Source organism: Cupressus sempervirens, chromosome 1 (assembly GCF_028749045.1).
Source record: "Cupressus sempervirens isolate cs-2001-9-10 chromosome 1, ASM2874904v1, whole genome shotgun sequence".
Classification (NCBI taxonomy): domain Eukaryota; kingdom Viridiplantae; phylum Streptophyta; class Pinopsida; order Cupressales; family Cupressaceae; genus Cupressus; species Cupressus sempervirens.
Genome location: NC_143118.1, coordinates 218,603,584 through 218,624,285, shown reverse-complemented (window position 1 = coordinate 218,624,285; position 20,702 = coordinate 218,603,584). Strand labels below are relative to the sequence as shown.

Here is a 20,702-nt window from a genome sequence, read left to right as displayed (position 1 = left end):
TATCAGGCCGCATGAGACTCTTGGCTTTGGTGTTTAGCTTCTAGCTTTAGAACCTAGAAATTTATGCACCATTCTCATCCAGTATTGGACACCAGCTATTGCAGATTCTTTTCAAGTTTAAAGGGATTTCGTGATGATTTACAAAGAGGACAGCACACTTGATGTTCTCCATTCTAGCTGCAAGCTGATTTAAATATTTGTATTTTCCATTGATATGCATCAAAATTATCAATCAATAAAATAAGGAAATCTCTGTTGGTGAATCACAAGTAATTTGGAATCATTGCAGAAACACCAAAAACTAGTTAGTTGGTATATCACCTCTTGCATTTCACTTTCTAGACATCCTTCTTGGGGTTAAGGGTGCCGCATCATAGTAGTAGACATGCAAACTTAGTGTTGATTTTGAGGGGGAGTTTTGTTCCCACTGAGTTGTGCCTCTTTATTTATTTATTAGTTAGAAATGGGGGGGTGTTAGTGTAGTCAATTCTAATTGGATGTACAGTAATTTCAACTGCATGTTATGCCTTCTTTCTATTCTGTAATTTATGAGTCACCATTTCTTTGTTTGGTGAACTTGAGTCTAATTCCAGTTTATTATCTGCATTAGAGATAACTGAGGTTGTTATGCCTTGATCTAAAACTATATTTTACTGTTCCCATCATGATTTCAGCTCTACGGGAGTTCTTCTGTTGTATAAATCACGTATGTTATGCATATTGTAAATAACAATGATTAGTCAAATTTCATTCTTTAGCTGCTTTCCTTTGTTCTCTGTTTCATACCAGCATATTTGTCATTTTTTTATTTCCTTACTAGATCTGTACTTCATTTTGCATGATTAGCTGCAAAATTTTACTTGCTCACCACAGTGGTATGAGAGAAGTTTCCTGCCATCCTGCAGGGTTGGGGTTTTATACTCAACCACAACAATTAGTCACCACAAGATACAATGGGTGATAGAAGAGAAGAAATACTTAGCATGTTTGAGGAATATAAACTCTCCCTCAATATGTTAAGAAAGATTTATCTTTCTATCATTTTATGGACTTTTCAATCAAGGCTATGTCCTAAGATTGGTTTGGTAAAGAGAATATATCATAAAATAGCTTGTGATCTTTTTGCTAGAAGAGTTGGTTCACATAATGACAAGTAATGGTGATAGGTGATAGGAAGGTTGAGGGGGAAGTGGACATTAATAGAGCCCAAGAAGTCATTATCAACACTGATAACAGTTCTGATTTTTATGACAATAGTCATGATGTTGAGCCTACTCAAAAGATAGAAGCCATTCCATGTGCAAAATACAAATGTATGGAGTTCCCTAGTGTTGACACTCAAGATTTGGGTGTTAGAAATGAATTACAGGATGCAGTTTCAGACCACAACAACCCTGACCTTGCAAATAAGACCGTGGAAAATAAATCTAAAATTTGTTGGTTGGCAATGAGTCCCAAGATCGAGTTTCAGATGGACATGCAGCTACCTTGGGAAGAAATGTGCATAGACATTGTCAAATCAGCGATTTCTACAATGTCTTTTGAGTCATCTGATGAGGTACATAGCAGCAGTACCTTAGTATTGATGAGTGCCCTGATGATAGCACATTTGATGTAGCTTATCATGAGGTGAGTGATGTCGATACAGCCTCACATCACAGTACATATTTTGGGTCCAAACATTTGCATGGAAGTCATTGGATTTATAGCTCCCACCATTTGGTTAGGCAACTTAAGGTTAATGACAACATGAGTGTCACAGCCATAGAGAACTTGATGTTGGCTACCTTTGGTTGGAGTACACCTATGTCAAATGAGCAATGCCTTTTGAGTCATCTGATGAGATACATAGCAGCAGTACCTTAGTATTGATGAGTGCCCTGATGATAGCACATTTGATGTTGCTTATCATGAGGTGAGTGATGTCAATACAGCCTCACATCACAGTACATATTTTGGGTCCAAACATTTGCATGGGAGTCGTTGGATTTATAGCTCTCACCATTTGGTTAGGCAACTTAAGGTTAATGACAACATGAGTGTCACAGTCATAGAGAACTTGATGTTGGCTACCTTTGGTTGGAGTACACCTATGTCAAATGACCACAGTGATAGTGGCCTTTTGGAAGAGTTCCAAGTACTTTGAGAAATCATTGGGATAATGAAACATGACTATTTACAGTTATTGGCTAATATAGACTATCTTCTTGAGTGGGATTGCATTTGCTATGATGCATTGAAGGGGAAGAAATACGAAGTCAACAAGTTCACTCATGAGCTTGATATGACTATGGAATCCTTGGAGAGTGCGCAACTGGCCCTTCATGAGTCTTATTCATAGACTGAGGAGCTTATTCTAGATTTGAATTTGGCATGGGCTTCACCAACTATAGATACAATATAGTCTTTTATAGTAGCAGTTGAGTTAGATGCAAGTATAATGTGGTATGAGTTCATATGTTCTAAAGGACATGCTCATGAAAGAAAATGAGTTTGATGATGATCTTATTTCCATGAGATATGGTTGTCAGCAGGTTGAGGATGTGGAGAAATATATCAAGATTACATGTGCAGTTGATACAGATGGAATGAGTGCATCTGTTGAGAGAAGTAGATAACCAAATGTTTTACCAAGTTTCCCTGTGGTTACATCCACTACAGGTGTCAGTGATGAGTCAGATGATGAGGATTATATTCAAAACTATGATAGTCAGCCATTGACTTAGGTGGGAGCTTTCTATCATGACTTCATAGGGAGTACTCTTAATTTCTTTCCTGATCAACACACGAAGGATTTGATGATGCATCGATGTGAATTGGCTCGAGGTTGCAGCTTCCTTTGTGGGATGGGTACTCACCATCTTCATTAGATGGAAGTAGTAGTCACAAGTATTCAATTTTATCTTTGGTGGGGAAATACTTGTAGAGCCAGCACAACTACGGGAGTCTAGCAGGGGTGGAAGATAGTTGGGGTCTTGCAGATACCTTCCGTGATTTGTATCTCCACATGGCAGATGGATTTAAGTTCAGTTTTCTTTTGGAACCTAAGTAATGAAAGGGTTAGTACAGTAGTTTGGGAAAGTCTTATTGATTAGATTCACCACTTTTGGCACGGTGAAGTTGAGATCAAAGTTGAGTAGCAGAAGTCAGAGGATGTTCTTCTTGACAGGCTTCTATTAGAGTTTGGGATCCTTCTAATGCATCAGCATTTCAGATAGGGTTTGTAGAGGAGTTCTTGTGTGTGGGCATGGTGTCGAGTATCTATAGTTTTACTTTTGACCCTCATGTGCATGACCTCTTTCAAATGCGTAGAGCAGTTGCACACGTGTTAGTCTAAATGACAGTTCACCTTACGCGATTTTGGAAAGAAAAATTTGTCAACCTTCTGATTGACTTCCCTTTAAGTTGTGGCCTACGAGACTAGTAGTTGGTATTGATTTTGTTCAGTAGGTGCTATCAATTATTTTTGTGTTGGTGTTGTTGGAGCTAGTTGAGATTAGAAGGGGCAATACACAGTTCTACCTTTAGGATCTTGGTGGACTAGTGTGTTGTTTTGTTTATGAGATTGCTTGGGGACAAGCAATTTTAGAGAAAGTAGACTGTAATGTACCATTTTTGGGATGATATGGTTTATGGTTGGATTAGCCTATTAGTGGACTTCATAGGCTAAGTCAGATTGTGACATGAGGCTTTTTCCTTTCTGGAGTAACAAAAGCATTCAGGATTGCTCTTTGTTTGGTTTCAGTTTGGTACACTTACTATTTGTAGTAAGTCATTTATTTGACATTTCTGTTTTTGGCAAGGTACCTTGATGGACCCAATTGTAGTGATGACCCTTGCCACCATTGTTTGATGAGGTGTTCAGGGCATTACTAATTAGTACGTCAAGTGCTGATAGAAATGCTCTTAGTATTTTTAGTAAGACAGCTGTACAATGGAAGCAGTGCTTGACTTACAAGTTCAGACAAGATAGATAGTTGATGAGTAACCAATGAGATATTAAAATTATGATGGCATTAATGATATTATTTATAATGGTTATATTATAAAATTATAATTTAACTTTATAAAATATTATTATGTGAGGGGTCATTATATTTAATGGAAAAGTAAAGTTTAGTTAATGATATAACCTGAAGTCAACCACAAATGCAAGTATAAAGTCATTGAAAGAGACTTATTCAAAAAGATACTTAATATTATTGAGAATATTATAAAAGCCAAAGAGAAGGGATCAATATCAGATTATGCATTTTGTCTATCTATTTGCTTTTGTTGATGAATTTCTTGGAAATGGAGCCAAGAAACCTAGTGTTTCTGTTATATTCAGCACTAGTCAACGCCAATTCTTCAATGTATGTGCAATTTTGGGACTATGAAAGACTATTTGAATTATTTCTTATCATGGGGCTTCATTCAAAGGTTCAGATTGTGTAAGTTGGTTAAAGTTTTTGGAGAGGTGAATATAATTCAAGCATACATCTTCAGGCAGCTATTTGTTGACTGATTTTGTGAATAACTAAGGCAGTTGTACAAGTTTATCAAGCCACATGAGACATTTTTTATGGTGTTTGGCTTCTAGGGTTTAGCAATTAAAAAATTTGTGCACCATTCTCATTCAATAATGGATGCCGACTATTGCAGATTCCTATTTGCAGTTTGAAGGGATTTCTTGATGATTTCCAAAGAGGGTGTCTCGATTCAGAATTCTCTATGACATTCTCTATCCTTTGGAATCTTACTTTAGCAACTACATATCCTTCTTCACCTCCCATATGTTTCTCATATCTCTTTTCCACTTGTAAGATTTAATTTCTCTTTGCAAAGGTTTAGATCTTATCTCCACTTGACCTGGTTGTGGACACAATTACAATTCTATGATTCCAAGGAGGGTGGTTAATATTTAATTGCTCCTGGTGTTGGAGGGTGTCTTGATTCAGTTTTTAGGTCAAGTGGAGATAAGATCTAAACCTTTGCAAAGAGAAACTAAATCTTACAAGTGGAATTGAGATTTGAGATACATGGGAGGTGAAGGAGGATATGTAGATGCTAAAGCTAGATTCCAAAGGATAGAGAATGTCATAGAAAACCTTTCTCAATGAATGGAGATCCTCATGGATAAACTGGATGGTGAAAGACCCAATTCCAGCGAAGTAGAGTCTTCAAAGGGCGAGAAAGGTCTTCCAAGAAACCCTCTATTCAAATTGGAGGCCAAGATTCAGATACTACCATTTTAAGGTGAAGTGAATGAAGAGAAGCTTGACAATTGGATCACACAAATTTGATGTATAATTTAATATGCATATTCTCACTTCAGATTAAAATATCTCATTTGTTCGAATAATTTTGGAAGTTTTTTTGTCTTGGCTTGAAATTTTATTGTATATATGGCTATCAAAAAGAATTATATAAATTCTTGGAAGAATTTTAAACAAGTAAATAGGAAACAATTATATCTAATATGTTAGAAGGAAGAATAAAGTGTGGAATGACAAATTCTAATTCCAAAGGAAGGCAATCACATACAAACATAAACTATTGAATTACATAGATCTACACAAATGGTAGAAATGTGTTGGAATAAGTGTAAGATTTGATCATGGAGACAACCAGCCAAGATCTAGAGGCCTAATGGAAAACACAATGACAAGATAATTAATATGACAAGAATAAACTATATTCTCACCAATAATGCAATAAAATAGCTGAATAAAGTGAATTGATATTACAAAGGAAACTTCTTGGTTAAAAGGCCAAGGTGACACTTAGGACGGCATAACTTATGAAAAGTGTCTTAATCTAGTGACATGATACATAGAGTGATAAGTTGATAACTTATCCCCCACCTAATTCAAAAAGGCGATAGTGTAACATCCACTAAGGTGGATCACCTCCAAAGGTGGAAAGGTGAAAGTGTGACATGTCCACTAAAGGTGGATCAGCCTCGAAGATCGAAAAGTGATTGTGTAACACATCCACAAAAGATGGATCACCCTCCAAAGATCAAAAATTGAAAAAGTGATAAGTCCACCAAAGGTGGAAGTCTAACTTAAGGTGGAAAGTGATAATGTGATAACACCACCTAAAGCAGGAATATTCTATGTGGTCCATAAGTAAAATTAAGTAAATGTGTGTCTAGGACCTAAGAAAATAACTTAAAACACACAAACAAGAAGGAATACAAATGAAATATATGGTTATAATAATTTTTGTAGGTCAGAATCGCTTCCTTAATATTTAACATTCTCTCATGTTCACCATCTTGAGACAAATGGTTGTTCTTCCTATTCCAAGTCTAATGAAGTTATGGAAAATTAAAAGGACAAGAAGTTAAATTCCACAAGAAACAAGAAAATCTACACCATTATGATCATGCGGTAAGAAAGGTCATCTAGAGTTCTCATGTTGAAGATTCCTGCTGAAGTTAACCCCACAAGCAAAGTCACAGGGTAAGAAATTTTTGTGTTCCATGAATGTACTCATTTAAAAGGGAAAAGTTACTGCTGGTGGTTTTGAGGAGGATTCTAATTTTTCTTGCACTTAATAAGTTGGTATGGTAGCGAAAGAAGAATTATTTAACATTAAGATGAATATTAGCATTGGTGCTTTGTTTGATTCATGTTCCCAAGTTGACTTGGTTTCACAAAATTTGGTGGATAAAGTAAATATATATTTTTTCCAATGTTCCTAGCAGTATAGATTGCATGAGTTAGAGAAGTATTAGTTTGCTAGTTAGTAAGCAACGTTAAAAATGTAGCATCAGTCAGATGCAATTCTGATATATATATATATGTGTGTGTGTACACTATTTAAATATGATCATATGAAACTGCATATTGCTAACACCAAATCAGAGTCAATTCAACCTGCAGTTATATTGGTATTATTAACTTATAATAGCCACAAATTAATCTTGCAATCGATTTCATGCATTTGGAAGCATCAAGTTAATCTCATAATTGTAGCAGCATGTTATTGGCACCCAATACCTTGACTCACGTCAACGGTAACAGACATGCTTATGTTTTATTTGTTATTAAGGCCACCAAATATGTTATCGGGATTATTAAGGCAACCGAATATGATGAAAGGTCATCGATGCTCCACGTAGGATCATGACCCTATGTGGCCCAAGCCACATAATCATGACTGTACGTGAAGGTGACTGTTCAGTCTTGTATATATATTCACTGCCTGTTGCTGCTGGAAAACAATCACAACACAAACATTCTCATACCTGCAGTGATCGGTTTCTCACATACATCTTCAACATTGACATATCAAATAAGGAGGTTTCACTATTTATATATACACTGCAGAATTTCTACAGGAGCAAAATTGCATGAACCGTAAACAAAAGAAAAACAGTTGAAATCTCTATATCTCTGTCTCTGGTGTAATATTCCTTAACACGACATCAGAGCCTAACTGATAGAGACCAAATAAAAAGCAATAAAATTAAAATTAAAATTGTTTCAGTCTTACATTCATTTGAAAAGTGCAAATCATGGTCAATCATGTCAGACTCGAGGACAGACTTGAAGGAGCATCAAATTTTGTTTCACGGAGAATTAGAATTATGATAATACTTCGAGAACTTGAACTTGAGTCTTATGTAGAAGAAAACAAATAATGCCTGCTAATGATCCACATAAAAACAATATGGAAAAGCCATAATAATAAGGCCATGAAAATTATTATGCTGTTAAGGATCATATTCTTCCAACAATATCAAAATTAACAATTGCATATGATATGTTCATGACCATTCAAAATACATATGAGATCAACAATACGAGTAGATTGCCCACCTCAAAACAACTTGTGCATAAAAATGAATAAAGGAGAATCCATTACATCCTATTTCATAAGAATTTCAGAATTTGTAATGTCCTTGTTTTTTGTAAGTCTACACAGTTGATGGAATCAGCTCATCATAGCGAACCTCATGAGTTGACAGAGTATTTTGGGGGTCCCAGTTGTAGATTTACTATTTTTAGTAGGTCTATTTTTGGCAGTGCAATGAGTGGCTTCAACAGTTGGTCGTCACCTATAGTAAATAAGTTTAATAATTGAATGAGCTCTTATTATTAATTATTAAGTTGTGTTATTATAATAATATTTATGTTATTATAATAATGACTTTAAGAGATATTTCTAAAAAGTGTGTTGGAAAGTTTCAAGTGTTGGGTTCTTTTGGGAAACTTCCTCAATTTTTGAAGTGGATTTTTTTAGGAAACTTTGGCCAACGAAATATTATAAATGAGAGCTCATTTCATTGGGAAAAACATACTTGATTATATATTTGTTTTTGTGCCTTTGTGGCTTTTTCCTATTTTTCTGACCTATGAGCCCTTGTTGAAGTACGTCTGAGAAAATGTTGGCAATTGTGCTAAAGTATACAATTGGCCAACTTTCTCCTACTATATCATTCTGTAGCTAAGGAGAACAATCTTGATTACATATTTTATTTCTTGATTATTTGGTGAGGGTTTTCTTGAAGTTCTGAGAATTGTTATGAAGGCTAGTTCTGTGAATTGCTGCTGTTGTATAGCAATTCGACAAATTCTGCTATTGTTGTTTGATGTGGCTAAGGAGAGGATTCTTCCAATTGATTATCTACACAACTGGACTTATCATTTTACAAAAGGGCATTGATGGAGGTCTGATTGGCTACCGACTCCAATTCATTGGCAAAATATTCCCCAAATTGGAATGCAGACCTGCAATTTGGAGGCCACATGTGATTGGAGGGAAGTCTATCATTGTGTAAGTGCTGCTGAGGTAAATAAACACTACCAACAACGAATTCGATCATTGAATATGACCTGCGGTTGTTTTCCTAAGTGAAGGCATCAACCACATATGATCTGTTGTTGCCTTCCTAGTGAGCCGTCAAACACTATACAATGACAGCTAGTTGATTACCAATTGCAGGAGCTTCATTGGCAGTTTGAATTCATTGGTACATGGTCCAACATACTGGTGATTGTACTTGCATTTCAGTTATCTCAATAAGCAAGCAAGTGCCATGCCATGGCAGCCAGGTTCTGAGTTATATGTTTTGAATTTGGAATTTAATAATCTTAGCAAGGTGCAATTCTGAGAATTATGATCAGGTTCTTAATTTGCTCTTCTGATTATGTAAGCAAATAAATTAAATAAGTGGTAATTCAATTTCTTGCATCCAAAATTCAAGGAAAGAAAGAATACAATACAGAAATATATATATCAGTATTACTATCTTCGGTATTGCAAGTTGTGGGTTGTGAAGAATGACAAACAAAAGTTTGGCTAGAAATTATAAACCATTATAATTAGTATAGAGTTGAATTGTGTTAGTTACTTCAGAATTGGGTGCATACTCACCAAGACTTTATAAAATGTCAAACCATCCAAATGATATAAGAAATTAGTGAAATTGAAATTGTACATGTTATAGCCAAGATTGGGTTTTTAACTTTTTACAGAATTGAAAGACCAACTCTCTAGAATTGGAAATAAGGTAGATGATCTAGAACTGGCATTAATGGCCCTTAAAGGATTACCAACTTCTTGGGAATGTTTTATTCAAGGCATTAGTGTACAACCCACTCTACCAAAATTTGATCAACTAAAAATCAATTGCAGTCAAGAAGAATCTAGACTATTTACGAGAGGGGTTAGATCAAATAAAGAGGGAGAGATTGAAGCCCTTAATGCAAATACAAACAATAAAGGAAGGAAAAAAAACTTAAAGCAGAAAAGAGGGAAGAATAATCAAAACTACAAAAATAGAGATTTGTCTAGAATTCATGCTTCAAGTGTGACAAGTTTGGTCACACCTCACAGGTATTGCCTAGAGAGGAAGAAAGCTCAAGCCGCTATAGCTGAAGTTAAAGAAGCAGAAAACTCACTATACTTATTATCCTTGTCAAGTGAGTTAAACTCAAACAAGAATACCTGGATAATTGATAGCAAAGCATCTAGACACATGACTGGATTCATAGATCAGTTTGAAGCCTTTGAAGGACACTCGACGTAAGAGGTCATTATAGGTGATAATTCCACCCATCCAGTAAAAGGAATTGGAACCTAGTCAATTAAATTAAGAATTGGAGATACCCTGAAATTAAAAGATGTTATGGTTGTACCTAACATCTAAAGAAATCTGGTCTCCATTTTTGGTCTAGCAGATCAAGGATATCAAGTCACCTTTCAAGAAGACAAAGCACTATCCTAGCCTAAAAATTCCAACATAAAAAATGCAATCTCTATAGGATTTAGCGATAAAAGTTTATATAAACTTTGTAATGTTCAAAATCAATCCCTAAATCATGAAGTTTCACAAATTAATAAAATTTGCAATAGAAGGTGAGGGCACCTCCATTTTCATACACTACCCTCTATAGAAAAAATTGTGACATGATTACCTCATCTTAAATCTGAACATATTGGAACTTGCAAAGGATGTGCCTTAGGAAAGATTTCCAAAGGGTCTTTTCCTCATAGTGAACATAAATCAAAAGTTGTATTAGAACTTATCCACACTAATTTGTGTGCTCCAATGTCAATATCCTCCTTAGGGGGCTTTTTGTATTATGTGACTTTTGTTGATGATTACTATAGGAAATCTTGGATTTACTTCCTAAAACTCAAAGAATCAAATGAAGTATTGCTGAAATTCAAAGAATTTAAGGCCTTAGGAAGAAAATCAAGAACTTAAGATCTAACAATGGGGGTGAATACATTTATGAAAACTTTAAAGAATTCTGCACTTCTGTTGGGATTAAGAGGAAGTATACAAGTACCTTATAATCCACAACAGAATGAGGTGGTTGAAAGGAAAAACAAAACTATCACTAAATCCGCTAAAGCCATGATGCATGATCAAAATCTTCACATCTCATTCTGGGATGAAAGTTCAAATACAATAGTATACAACCAAAAATAGATGTAATTCAATCTTAGACCAGAAGAAGCCTTCATGGGAATCAAACCAAACATAAGTCACTTGAGATTTTTTGGTCGTCCTATATATATACATGTCTCTAAAGAAAAGAGGTCCAAAGTAGAACCCTCTAGGAAGACATATTTGTTGGGTATAGCGAATCCTCTAAAGGTTATAAAGTTTACATTCTAGGACAATGAACTATTGAAATCAGCAGAGAGGTTAAATTTGAGGAACATACTGTACATAACCTTTTTCAAAACATTGAAGAATCAAATGAGGATCCAACTACAAAATTAGATGAATACCCTACAATTGAGATTTAGTTGGAGAATTGTTCAGAAGATCAAAAACCCTTTTCATCTAATACTAAAAATATTGAAATCCCTAACAACAAGAAAAGACCACTATGGGCACGAAAGATGATTGAAGAAAACAATGTGACACTTGATGAAATCTTTAGAGAAAGTAAGAAAACTAGAAGCCATTCATGTTATGTTGCTCTTATATCTAAACTCATCAAATCTGAACCATCAAGTGCTGAAGAGGCTCTAACATGTCCAACTTGGAAAGACACAATGATTGAAGAATATCAATCTATATTAAAAATTGATGTATGAGAAATTGTACCTAGACCTAAGAACATATCAGTTGTCTCCTCTAAATGATTATTCAAAAATCAAACATGAACTAGATGGTAGTATCAAAAAACACAAAGCAAGATTTGTTGCCAAGGGATTTTCTCAAAAGCTTGGAATTGACTATGAAAAGACATTTTCTCCTATCGCCCAATACACCTCTATAAGAACCATTATTGCTATTGCAATATCCAAAGGATGAATGATACATCAAATGGACGTAAAAACTACTTTCCTGAATGGTGTTATTGATGAAGTGGTATATTTGGAACAACTAGAGGGCTTCGTCACTTATGACAAAAACTCCTATGTGTGTAAATTAAAGAAGGATCTCTACGGCCTTAAACAAGCCCCCGAAGCATAGTACGAAAGGATAGACAATTATCTTAGAAAACCAGGATACTCCAAAAATGAAGTTGATCCTAATATATACTTCAAAATATCATATAGTGACATGCTAACTCTAGTTCTATATGTTGATGACTTACTAATAACAAGGGAAGATCATCTTATTGTAAAATGTTAACAAGATCTAGCATCTAAATTTGAAATGAAAGATTTGGGTCTTTTGCACTGTTTTCTAGGTCTAGAAGTAAGGCAAAAGGAGAGCTACATCTTCCTAAATCAAGGAAAGTACACTATTGACATATTGACCAAATTTGGAATGATGGATTGTAAACAATTATCCACACCGATGGAAACAAATCCACATAAGCTTAAAAATGATGCATTTGAATCTGAACCTACATATCCTACATACTACAGACCAAAGAAACATGAATCGGAATCGGATCGGAATCGGCAAGGCCGAATCGAATCGTGAATCGGCAATGAATCGGCAATGAATCGGCAAATTTGAAAAAACCCTTTAAATTTAAAGATTTTAACAATTTAAAACTTATTTCATGCACCCTTTATTGAATATAACTTAAGCACACTATAACATCATCAAATAGAAGTTAAAACTTAACATACATAAACATGAAACATAAAATCCATCACATACGTAACTATGTTATCTAAGATTCTAAAATGTAAATTGTAGGCTAGCTGAAGTAAATAGAAATCAAATGATCATAATGATTTAAATCATAGAATGTATGTAAGATGATCCATAAGACATCAAATCATAAATTTATGTAAGAATCTAAGATGAAGATCCATGAAAGTTTGAAACTTTGAAACATATGTCTATCAATGATTCAGTATCAATATCTGTAAACAAAATATAAAAACAAGGCTCCAGCTCAAGCCTCAGGCTCATAGTCATCATCATCCTCAACATCATCCTCAAGCTCGGCTACAGCCTCAGCCTCAGCCTCTGAGTATCCAGTCTGCCTAGTAGCAAGGCGTCTAATGTAGGTCCTAGAGGACTGTCGAGCCATATCTCCCGCATATAAGATGGGCTCACGAATGTCGCTAGGGCCTGTGTCTGTGCGTGCACGTGTGCGTCTACCAATGCCTGAAGAACGTGCTCTAGCTGCCTCAGCCTCTATATCCACCTGGTCAATCCACGCACGGTCTTCCTCAGTGAAGACTGGATCTACAACCTCTGTGAGCCACTCTGATTCTGGATCAATCTCCTCCAGAATGATCGGAGAGGAGTCAGTGCCCAAAATCTGTCTGATCCTAAGACGGAGGTTGTAATGAATGAAGACAAGATCATTCAACCTCTGCACTGTCAACCTGTTTCTCCTCTTCGAGTGGATGTGCTCGAACATGGACCAACTGCGCTCACATCCAGAAGCGCTGCTTGGCTGACTCAGAATACGAATGGCAATTTTTTAAAGTTTTGGGGTTGTGGCCCCAAACATTTGCCACCATCTATTTGAAATAAGGGAAAATAAAAATAATTAGTCTCATTTACAAATTACAAATTACAAGTTAACTCTAAAATTACATAATCAACTTTAAGTTTAGAATCTAGATTCATGAACATTGAATATATTATTTAATTTTTACTTGGCTGTATTGTTTCCCGAGCATCTATGGCTACCCTGCTAGAGAAAAGTGGCCCTTCTTTATTATTGAACTTATCAAGCTCAATAATTGCAGCACTGTTATCCTCATCAGTACTCAACCTCTGGATCACTGTATATAATCCGGTGAGAACCTCCTCATCCGCCTTGAAGTCAGGACGGAAACGAAATGCCGAGCTCTAATGGCCTCCTTGGCCCTATCCATGCCCTCATATATGTAGCCCATAGAGGGCTTCTCCCCATCAGCAGTTCGTAGGAGAGATACAAGAGGCTCAATGGCCTACATATAAAGTAAAACAAAAATTTGAGTCAAAACTTAAACATAGAATAATTCAATAATATAAGGTAAAACTAAATCATTAAAAAATTAGCATAGTAAACTGTAAAATATTAAATGTTAAATTGCAATAAAATTACCTTAAGTATTTCTCTAGTAGGTTTCCAAAAACCATCATCATCAAATATGCAATCCACCACATCTATCCCTGCAGTGGTCGTAGCATAGGAAGATGAAATCCACTCCCGCCCAACAAACATGCTCCTCAAATCATCCCTTGATGTCAACAAGGACTGCAAGGTGATGAAATTCGAGGCAAACCTCGTGATCCCTGGACGAGCTAACTCTTTGTCTCCTGTGTACTTCCTCATTGTGCTAAGGACAAATGAATGATTATAAATAAACTTACATATGTTTTTTGCCCTTTCCACACATGACTTGACCCACTCAAGTTTGCCAATTTCCTCCAACATGAGGTCAAGGCAGTGTGCTGCACAAGGGGACCAAAATATGGTGGGGTGCCTCTCCATCAAAAGTTTGCCTACAACAATTTTAAGATAATTAGAAATTCAAATTTCAAACATGTTAGAACTTAGAACTTAGGAAACTTAGAAATTCTAAGTTAGAATTAGAAAAAGTTCAAAATTCAAATAAATTTATTTTCAAAACTTAAAAAGTTAAAAGTTTACCTACAGCAACATAACTTGCTGCATTATCCGTCACCACTTGCACCACATGTTGTTCCCCCACCTCTGCTATAACTTCCTCAATAACCTCACATAAGTATGTGGCATTTTTTACATGAGCAGAAGCATCAATGGATTTGAGGAACATGGTATATCCTACAAGTAACAAAACAACGAATTATAATTACTATTAGCAATCAACAAATCAAAATTTGAAATAGTCAATCACGATTCAAAATTATGTATGTAGGAAAGTAGAATGATCAATCACCTCCACAGGATACAAGAAAATTGAGAAGTGTTCTTCCCCTCCTATCTGTCCAACCATCAGTCATGATGGTGCAACCCTTTTCGATCCACTCCTTTCGGTTGTCCTCAAGCTCATGCCTCATATCCTCAACCATTTCCTCCAGGAGGTATCCACTCAACTCAGCCTCAGTTGGGGCTTTAAACCCCAGACCACAAATGGCAACTGCATCTATCATGTTCTGCCAATAAGGAGTCCTGTCACAAATAGATAATGATATTGATTAGAAATTTAGATGTCAAAAACTAAAATCATAAAACAAGTAGATATAATTAAAGTTTTACTTTTACTTTTAACTTTAACTTTGAAGATAACAAAGAAAAAAGAATCAATTACCTGGCTGCAATAAATGGAATGTTGCAAAAGTACCAGAATTTGCAAATCTCTTTTCTGGCAGCATCATGAATCTCCTTGTTCAAACCCATGCCCTCAAGCGTGGGTTGGGAGCCAGGAGTAGTGCGGGGCACAAAGTAACTATCCATTCTGCTTTTCCGCACTCTAGGCCGCAATAGGTTGGTGTTGGACTCTGTCTCAGTATGAGACCGACTACCACTAACACTCACATGAGCACTAGCACTAGGATGAAAAGGAGGCCTAGAAGAACCCTCCCCAACACAACCTACGGATGCGGAAGCTGATGCAGATGCACTTGCAGATGTAGATGCGGTTGCGGATGTGGGAGCACGGGAGCCAATACCTCTTAACCCTTCAAGTTGCATTTTCTTAGTCAACTTGTCTTGTTCAATTTTTTCTAATGCCACTAAACAAGAGCGTTTTGCCTCAGCGGTTTGTTGAGTGCAAACTGTGACATCATGGCCAGGTATGCCAGCAATGTGGTATTTCAATCTATAGATACCTCCCGAATTTATTTTTTCTTTGCAAAATATACATTTTGTTTGATATTTGGTTCTCCCAGGAAACTCTTCATTATATTTCCAGCATTCATCTTTTTTACCCATTGTGGAAATTGGAAAATGAAAGCAAAGGGCTGCTGCAATAAAAAAATTCATGTAAAAAATCAAAGTTTGCAACTAATAAACAAAAACTACAAAACAACAAACCCTAGTTTGCAATTTAGTAAAACTAAAAATAAAAAACATTCAAGATTTGCAAATGAACACTAAAAAAATTTAACAAAAAATGCATACTACACTAACATGCAAAAAAAAAACCAACACTTACCTCTTGCAAATGAGTTGAGGAGTGTTGATATTGACTCCTTAATGCTCCCAATGCAATTTATGGCCTCCCCAAATGGACTTCTGATCTCTTTGGTGCTCTTCCTTCTTGCCGGTTGGAAACCTATGGATTCTCTTTTCTCTTCTTCTCTCTCACTCTTCCTCTCTTCTACTCATACTAAGCAAATAGAAGGCTCTTTAGGGTTATAACAAAGAGGAAAGTCAACTTAGAAAGCAAATAAAACATGTGTTTTTTTAAAAAAATTGAACTTTCTATCCTTGCTGCCGCGGCCGATTTCTGGAGATTCACGATGGCGATTTTGGCGATTTTTGCCATGAATCGCCGATTTTGGCGATTCAGGCGATTCACGCGAAAAAATCGCCACCAGCGATTTCCGATTCCAAAAAAATCGGGAGCCATGAATCTTATCACGATTTCGGCGATTTCATGGCGATTTTTGGAACTATGCTACAGACAAATAATTGGATCTCTAATGTACTTGGTGAATACTCGCTCTGATATTTGCTATGCAACAAATGCGCTAAGCCAATTCATGTGTGGACCTTAGAAGATTCATCTCATGGTAGCCAAGCAAATTTTGAGATACTTGTGTGGTACCATTGGACTTGGTCTAAAATATTACAATGTTGAAATTCAACTTCAAGGACATCTAGAATTTGACTGGGCCGACAATTCCACCGACCCTAAAAGTACTACAAGATGTTTCAGCCTTGGATCTGCTATGATATCTTGGTTTAGCAGAAAGCAGTCAGCAATTGCTCAGAGTTCCATTGAAGCGGAAAACATAGAAGCCTCTATGGAAGCTCGAGAAGTAGTGGTTAAGGAAGTTATTGGTTGGACTATTTGGGAAGCCCTTGAATCCCACAGTTATACATTGTGATAATTAAAGCTGCATTAAATTGTAAGTAAATCCAATATTCCATAAAAGATCCAAGCACATAGATTCCCTACCACTACATTAGAGATATGGTAGACAAGAATGTCATCAAGTTGGTATTTATCAGCACTGAAAAGCAAAATGCTGACATATTTACCAAACCTCCTAGAAAGTTGAAAGTGGAGTGTTTAGAGGTAAACTTGGTATGACTAAAATGTAATTGTAAAACTTGAGAATTAATTCTTAGCCATGTTTAAATTTAATATATATTCATTTATATTTTAAATGTTAAAAGAGTTACATATGTGGTTTAAGTCATGAAAGGTGATGACCATTCATTTGATGTATTTATGAGGTCACTATTGTAAGGTGACAATCTTAGCAATAGCTTGACTATGTTGTTGTCCTGGAATGTGCCGGAGATCATGATAACAAACATATCAGATTATACTACATTAAGTTGCTGTCCTGGAATGTGCCAGAGATCATGATACTATAATTGTTGTTTATGGAGTCTTGATTCATTATCATGATAGACTGCATTAAATTGTTGTCCCAAAATGTGCCAGAGATCATGATAAAAAACATATCATGATAGACTACATTAAGTTGATGTCCCAAAGTGTACCGAAGATCATGGTACTTGTTATTATGGAGACTACATTAAGTTGATGCTCTGAAATTGTGAGTGTTATTTGACAGGACTACATTCAGCTGTTGTCCCGGAATGTGCCATAAATCAGATAACTTATATCGTCTAGGATATGATACTTTCTTTTGATAACATCATAGGTTGATGCTAGTGCAAATATCATTAGAATATGAGATTGATAATTCTGATTACCATCTAGTGAAAAGACTGTGGTGTTTAAATCCTCCCTTGCTAAGAGGGAGTGTTGAAAATGTAGCATCAGTCGGATACAATTCTGATTGATATAATCATATATATATATATAATATCTGTTTAACTATTTAAATATGATTATATCAAATTGCATATTGCTAACACCAGATCAGAGTCAATTCAGCCTGCAGCTATATTGGTATTATTAACTTATAATAACCACCAATTAATCTTGCAATTGAATCAATGCCTTTGGAATCATCAAATTAATCTCATAACTGTAAGGGCATGATATTGGCCCCCGATACCTTGACTCACATCGACAGTAACAAGCACGCTTATGTTTTTATTTTTATTAAAGAAAATGAATATGTTATCGGGATTATGGTTGGGCTGATGAAAGGTCATCCTCCATGTAGTCATGACTCTACGTGAAGGTGACTGTTCAGTCTTGTCTATATATTGACCGCCTATAACTGCTGGAAAACAATCACAACACAAACAATCTAGTACCTGCAGTGATCTGCTTCTCACATACTTACATCTTCAGCATTGACATTCAATAAGGTCTCACTATTTATATATACACTGCAGAAATTCTACAGGAGCAAAATTACATGAACTATAAACAAAAGAAATAACATTTGAAATCTCTATATCTCTATCTCTGATCTAGTATTCCTTAACAAGCAATATAAGTTATATTTTCCATTGGAACTAACTTTATTGATGAAGAAACATTTGATGTTTCTAATTGACTATGGTGTCATCTTGGGTGGTTTGTACTTGTATGGCAGAAGACCAATATTCTATAGGAGGATTAATGAATAAAAAGCCATCAAGAATGAATTGTACACTCAATATGGGAAAAGATAACCTTGAGAAGTTACTAAATCTACATGAGAAGATGAGTCATAACACAAAATATGCTTTATTTTAAGAGAACTGATGTTGGTCAAATTTTTTCATGTTCAAGCAAAGCAAAATCTCATCACGTTGCTAGTTGAGGAAAGAGGTGTATCAATATTTGGCTTATGTTTGTATTGTAGTGCACAATTGGATGAAAAATGTGTCCTTTGTTGAGGAGTTTTCCTTCCCTTATTTGCTAAGTCTCTATGTTTATGGAGAAAACCAAGTTCCAGATTTGGGGAGTAATGATCTAAAAAGTAGGCAGTCTTTGTACCCCATGTCATTTTTTTGGCATAGGAATTTCTTTTATCTTGGAGATCAATTTGGGTGGGTCAAAACATCCATGTGAAAAGATTGGTGCATGAGAAGATTTTTAAAAAGGAGTATTTCCCAATTTTGGTGAAATTGCCAGTTCTCAAAGCAGCAAAAATGTAGTTGCCATGGGATATGTGAAAATTCCTTTCCAAGTCGTGAATTTGTCACATGTGCATCTAGATTCCAGATTTTATCTAATTCTCAATAATTTCTCTTCTTTGTGTGGCTTTCAAGACCTTTCAGCTTCCAAATGTGTTAGAAAACTATTTGTAGTCTCTTTGGGATCCTTTTATGCACTTCTCAGCATTATTTTAACATCTTTGAGAGTTGTGAACTGAGTTCCAGTGAATTTGTTATTACTGTTGCACTGGCAGCAGCTGAGAAAGTGGTTTGGAGTTTGGAGAATTTGAGTAGGTTGCTTGGAATCATCTCTATTGTTTGGACACTCTGTATTCAAAGCCTAAGGGACGTACTTCTATCGTAATACCATTTGGAAGTAGTAAGCATGTATGTACTCACTTTGTCTGCAGTTTTCACCTACAAGGGGTTTCTAGTGAGTAAATGTCTTCTTATAGTGCAGGTTCTTTGTCTCTTTCCTTTTATCATTCTCATTTCTTAAAATTAATTTCAGTAATGTGTGAAATCTTGGAATAATCATTAATATCCAATGTCCATTGTTCACAAAATTAGTTATTTGGAGTGCATACAAAAATCTATGTATTCTTCAAAACCAAGAGGTCACTGATTCCACTCTTTTCCAGAATGGCATATGTCCTATTAAAAAAATTGAGTGTTTTTCCCTTATTTAGTTGCAGCCTTCAAGTTGTCTAGTATTGTGTTACTATAATCTTGAGATATTTTATCTTTCTTAACATGATTGATGAGCATAGGATTGTTAAACCATGCATTGGAATACTATGTATCTCTGTCCTCCAACTGCAAGTAGTATGTGACATTCTGTTTTTGGTGCACACCATAGCTAAAGCATTAAGTTTCATTATTGATGACGAAAATATAATGCCTTAGAAGATCTCTTTATCCCAATCCACAGTAAAACCATTCATAGTAACTGGGAACAATAAATTAGTGACGCAACAGCTTGCCCAGGCCCACTTTATTGCTGAACCCAAAGGCTTTCATAGTTTTGGAAACAGGAGTCCAACTACATCTTTCAAATGTTTTGGACATGTCAAATTTTTTGAAGACTCTCCATAAATTATGAGTTTGAGTGATTATATTAGTTCCTGTACTACTGTAATATTGTCAATAATCTACCTTCTTGGGACAAAGGCTGATTGGTTATCTAAGATACCCCTACAAACTTACTTCTTGAGTCTTCAAGCTAGGGCTAACTACACATTTTTTGACAATATTGCACAAGATTAAAGATTGGTAGTGATCTAATGAAGCAACCCTTATTGTTTGGGTATGAGAGCCATTTTCATAGCATTCACTCAGCTAAGGCATTTTATTTTTGCATTCAGATTCTTTGAACACTTCTAATAGCTCTTGCCTTATAAGGTTCTAAGATGTATATTCAAAGTGAACTTAAAAACTATGTTACATAGGAATACATTTCTTCTCCCTAAGGTACTTGTTTACATCCCCGAAACATTTCAGGAATAGTGGACAAAAAGGGGACGCCCCCAACTACCCCTGATTTCAAAATACCGTGGGAAATGGTAGGAAGTATTCCCTAACATTTGGAGACAGCTAGCTGTCCCCGAAATGCCTTTGGGA

General features: G+C 35.7%; 2 protein-coding genes across 2 annotated transcripts in view; both read right to left on the bottom strand.

Annotated features, from left to right (window-relative positions):
• The window catches only part of LOC149576930 (purple acid phosphatase 2-like), a 57,246-nt gene that overhangs the window by 19,194 nt on the left and 17,350 nt on the right, over window positions 1–20,702 (bottom strand). The gene's annotated exons all lie outside the window — the stretch shown is intronic.
• On the bottom strand, window positions 13,538–15,010 carry LOC149576931 (uncharacterized). The gene is made up of 4 exons (XM_089820864.1): window positions 14,782–15,010; window positions 14,514–14,666; window positions 13,965–14,365; window positions 13,538–13,827 (listed from the first exon to the last, which is right to left on the bottom strand). Exons 1-4 carry the CDS (start codon window positions 14,993–14,995, stop codon window positions 13,657–13,659), a joined length of 939 nt encoding a protein of 312 aa, XP_089676990.1. The 5' UTR covers window positions 14,996–15,010; the 3' UTR covers window positions 13,538–13,656.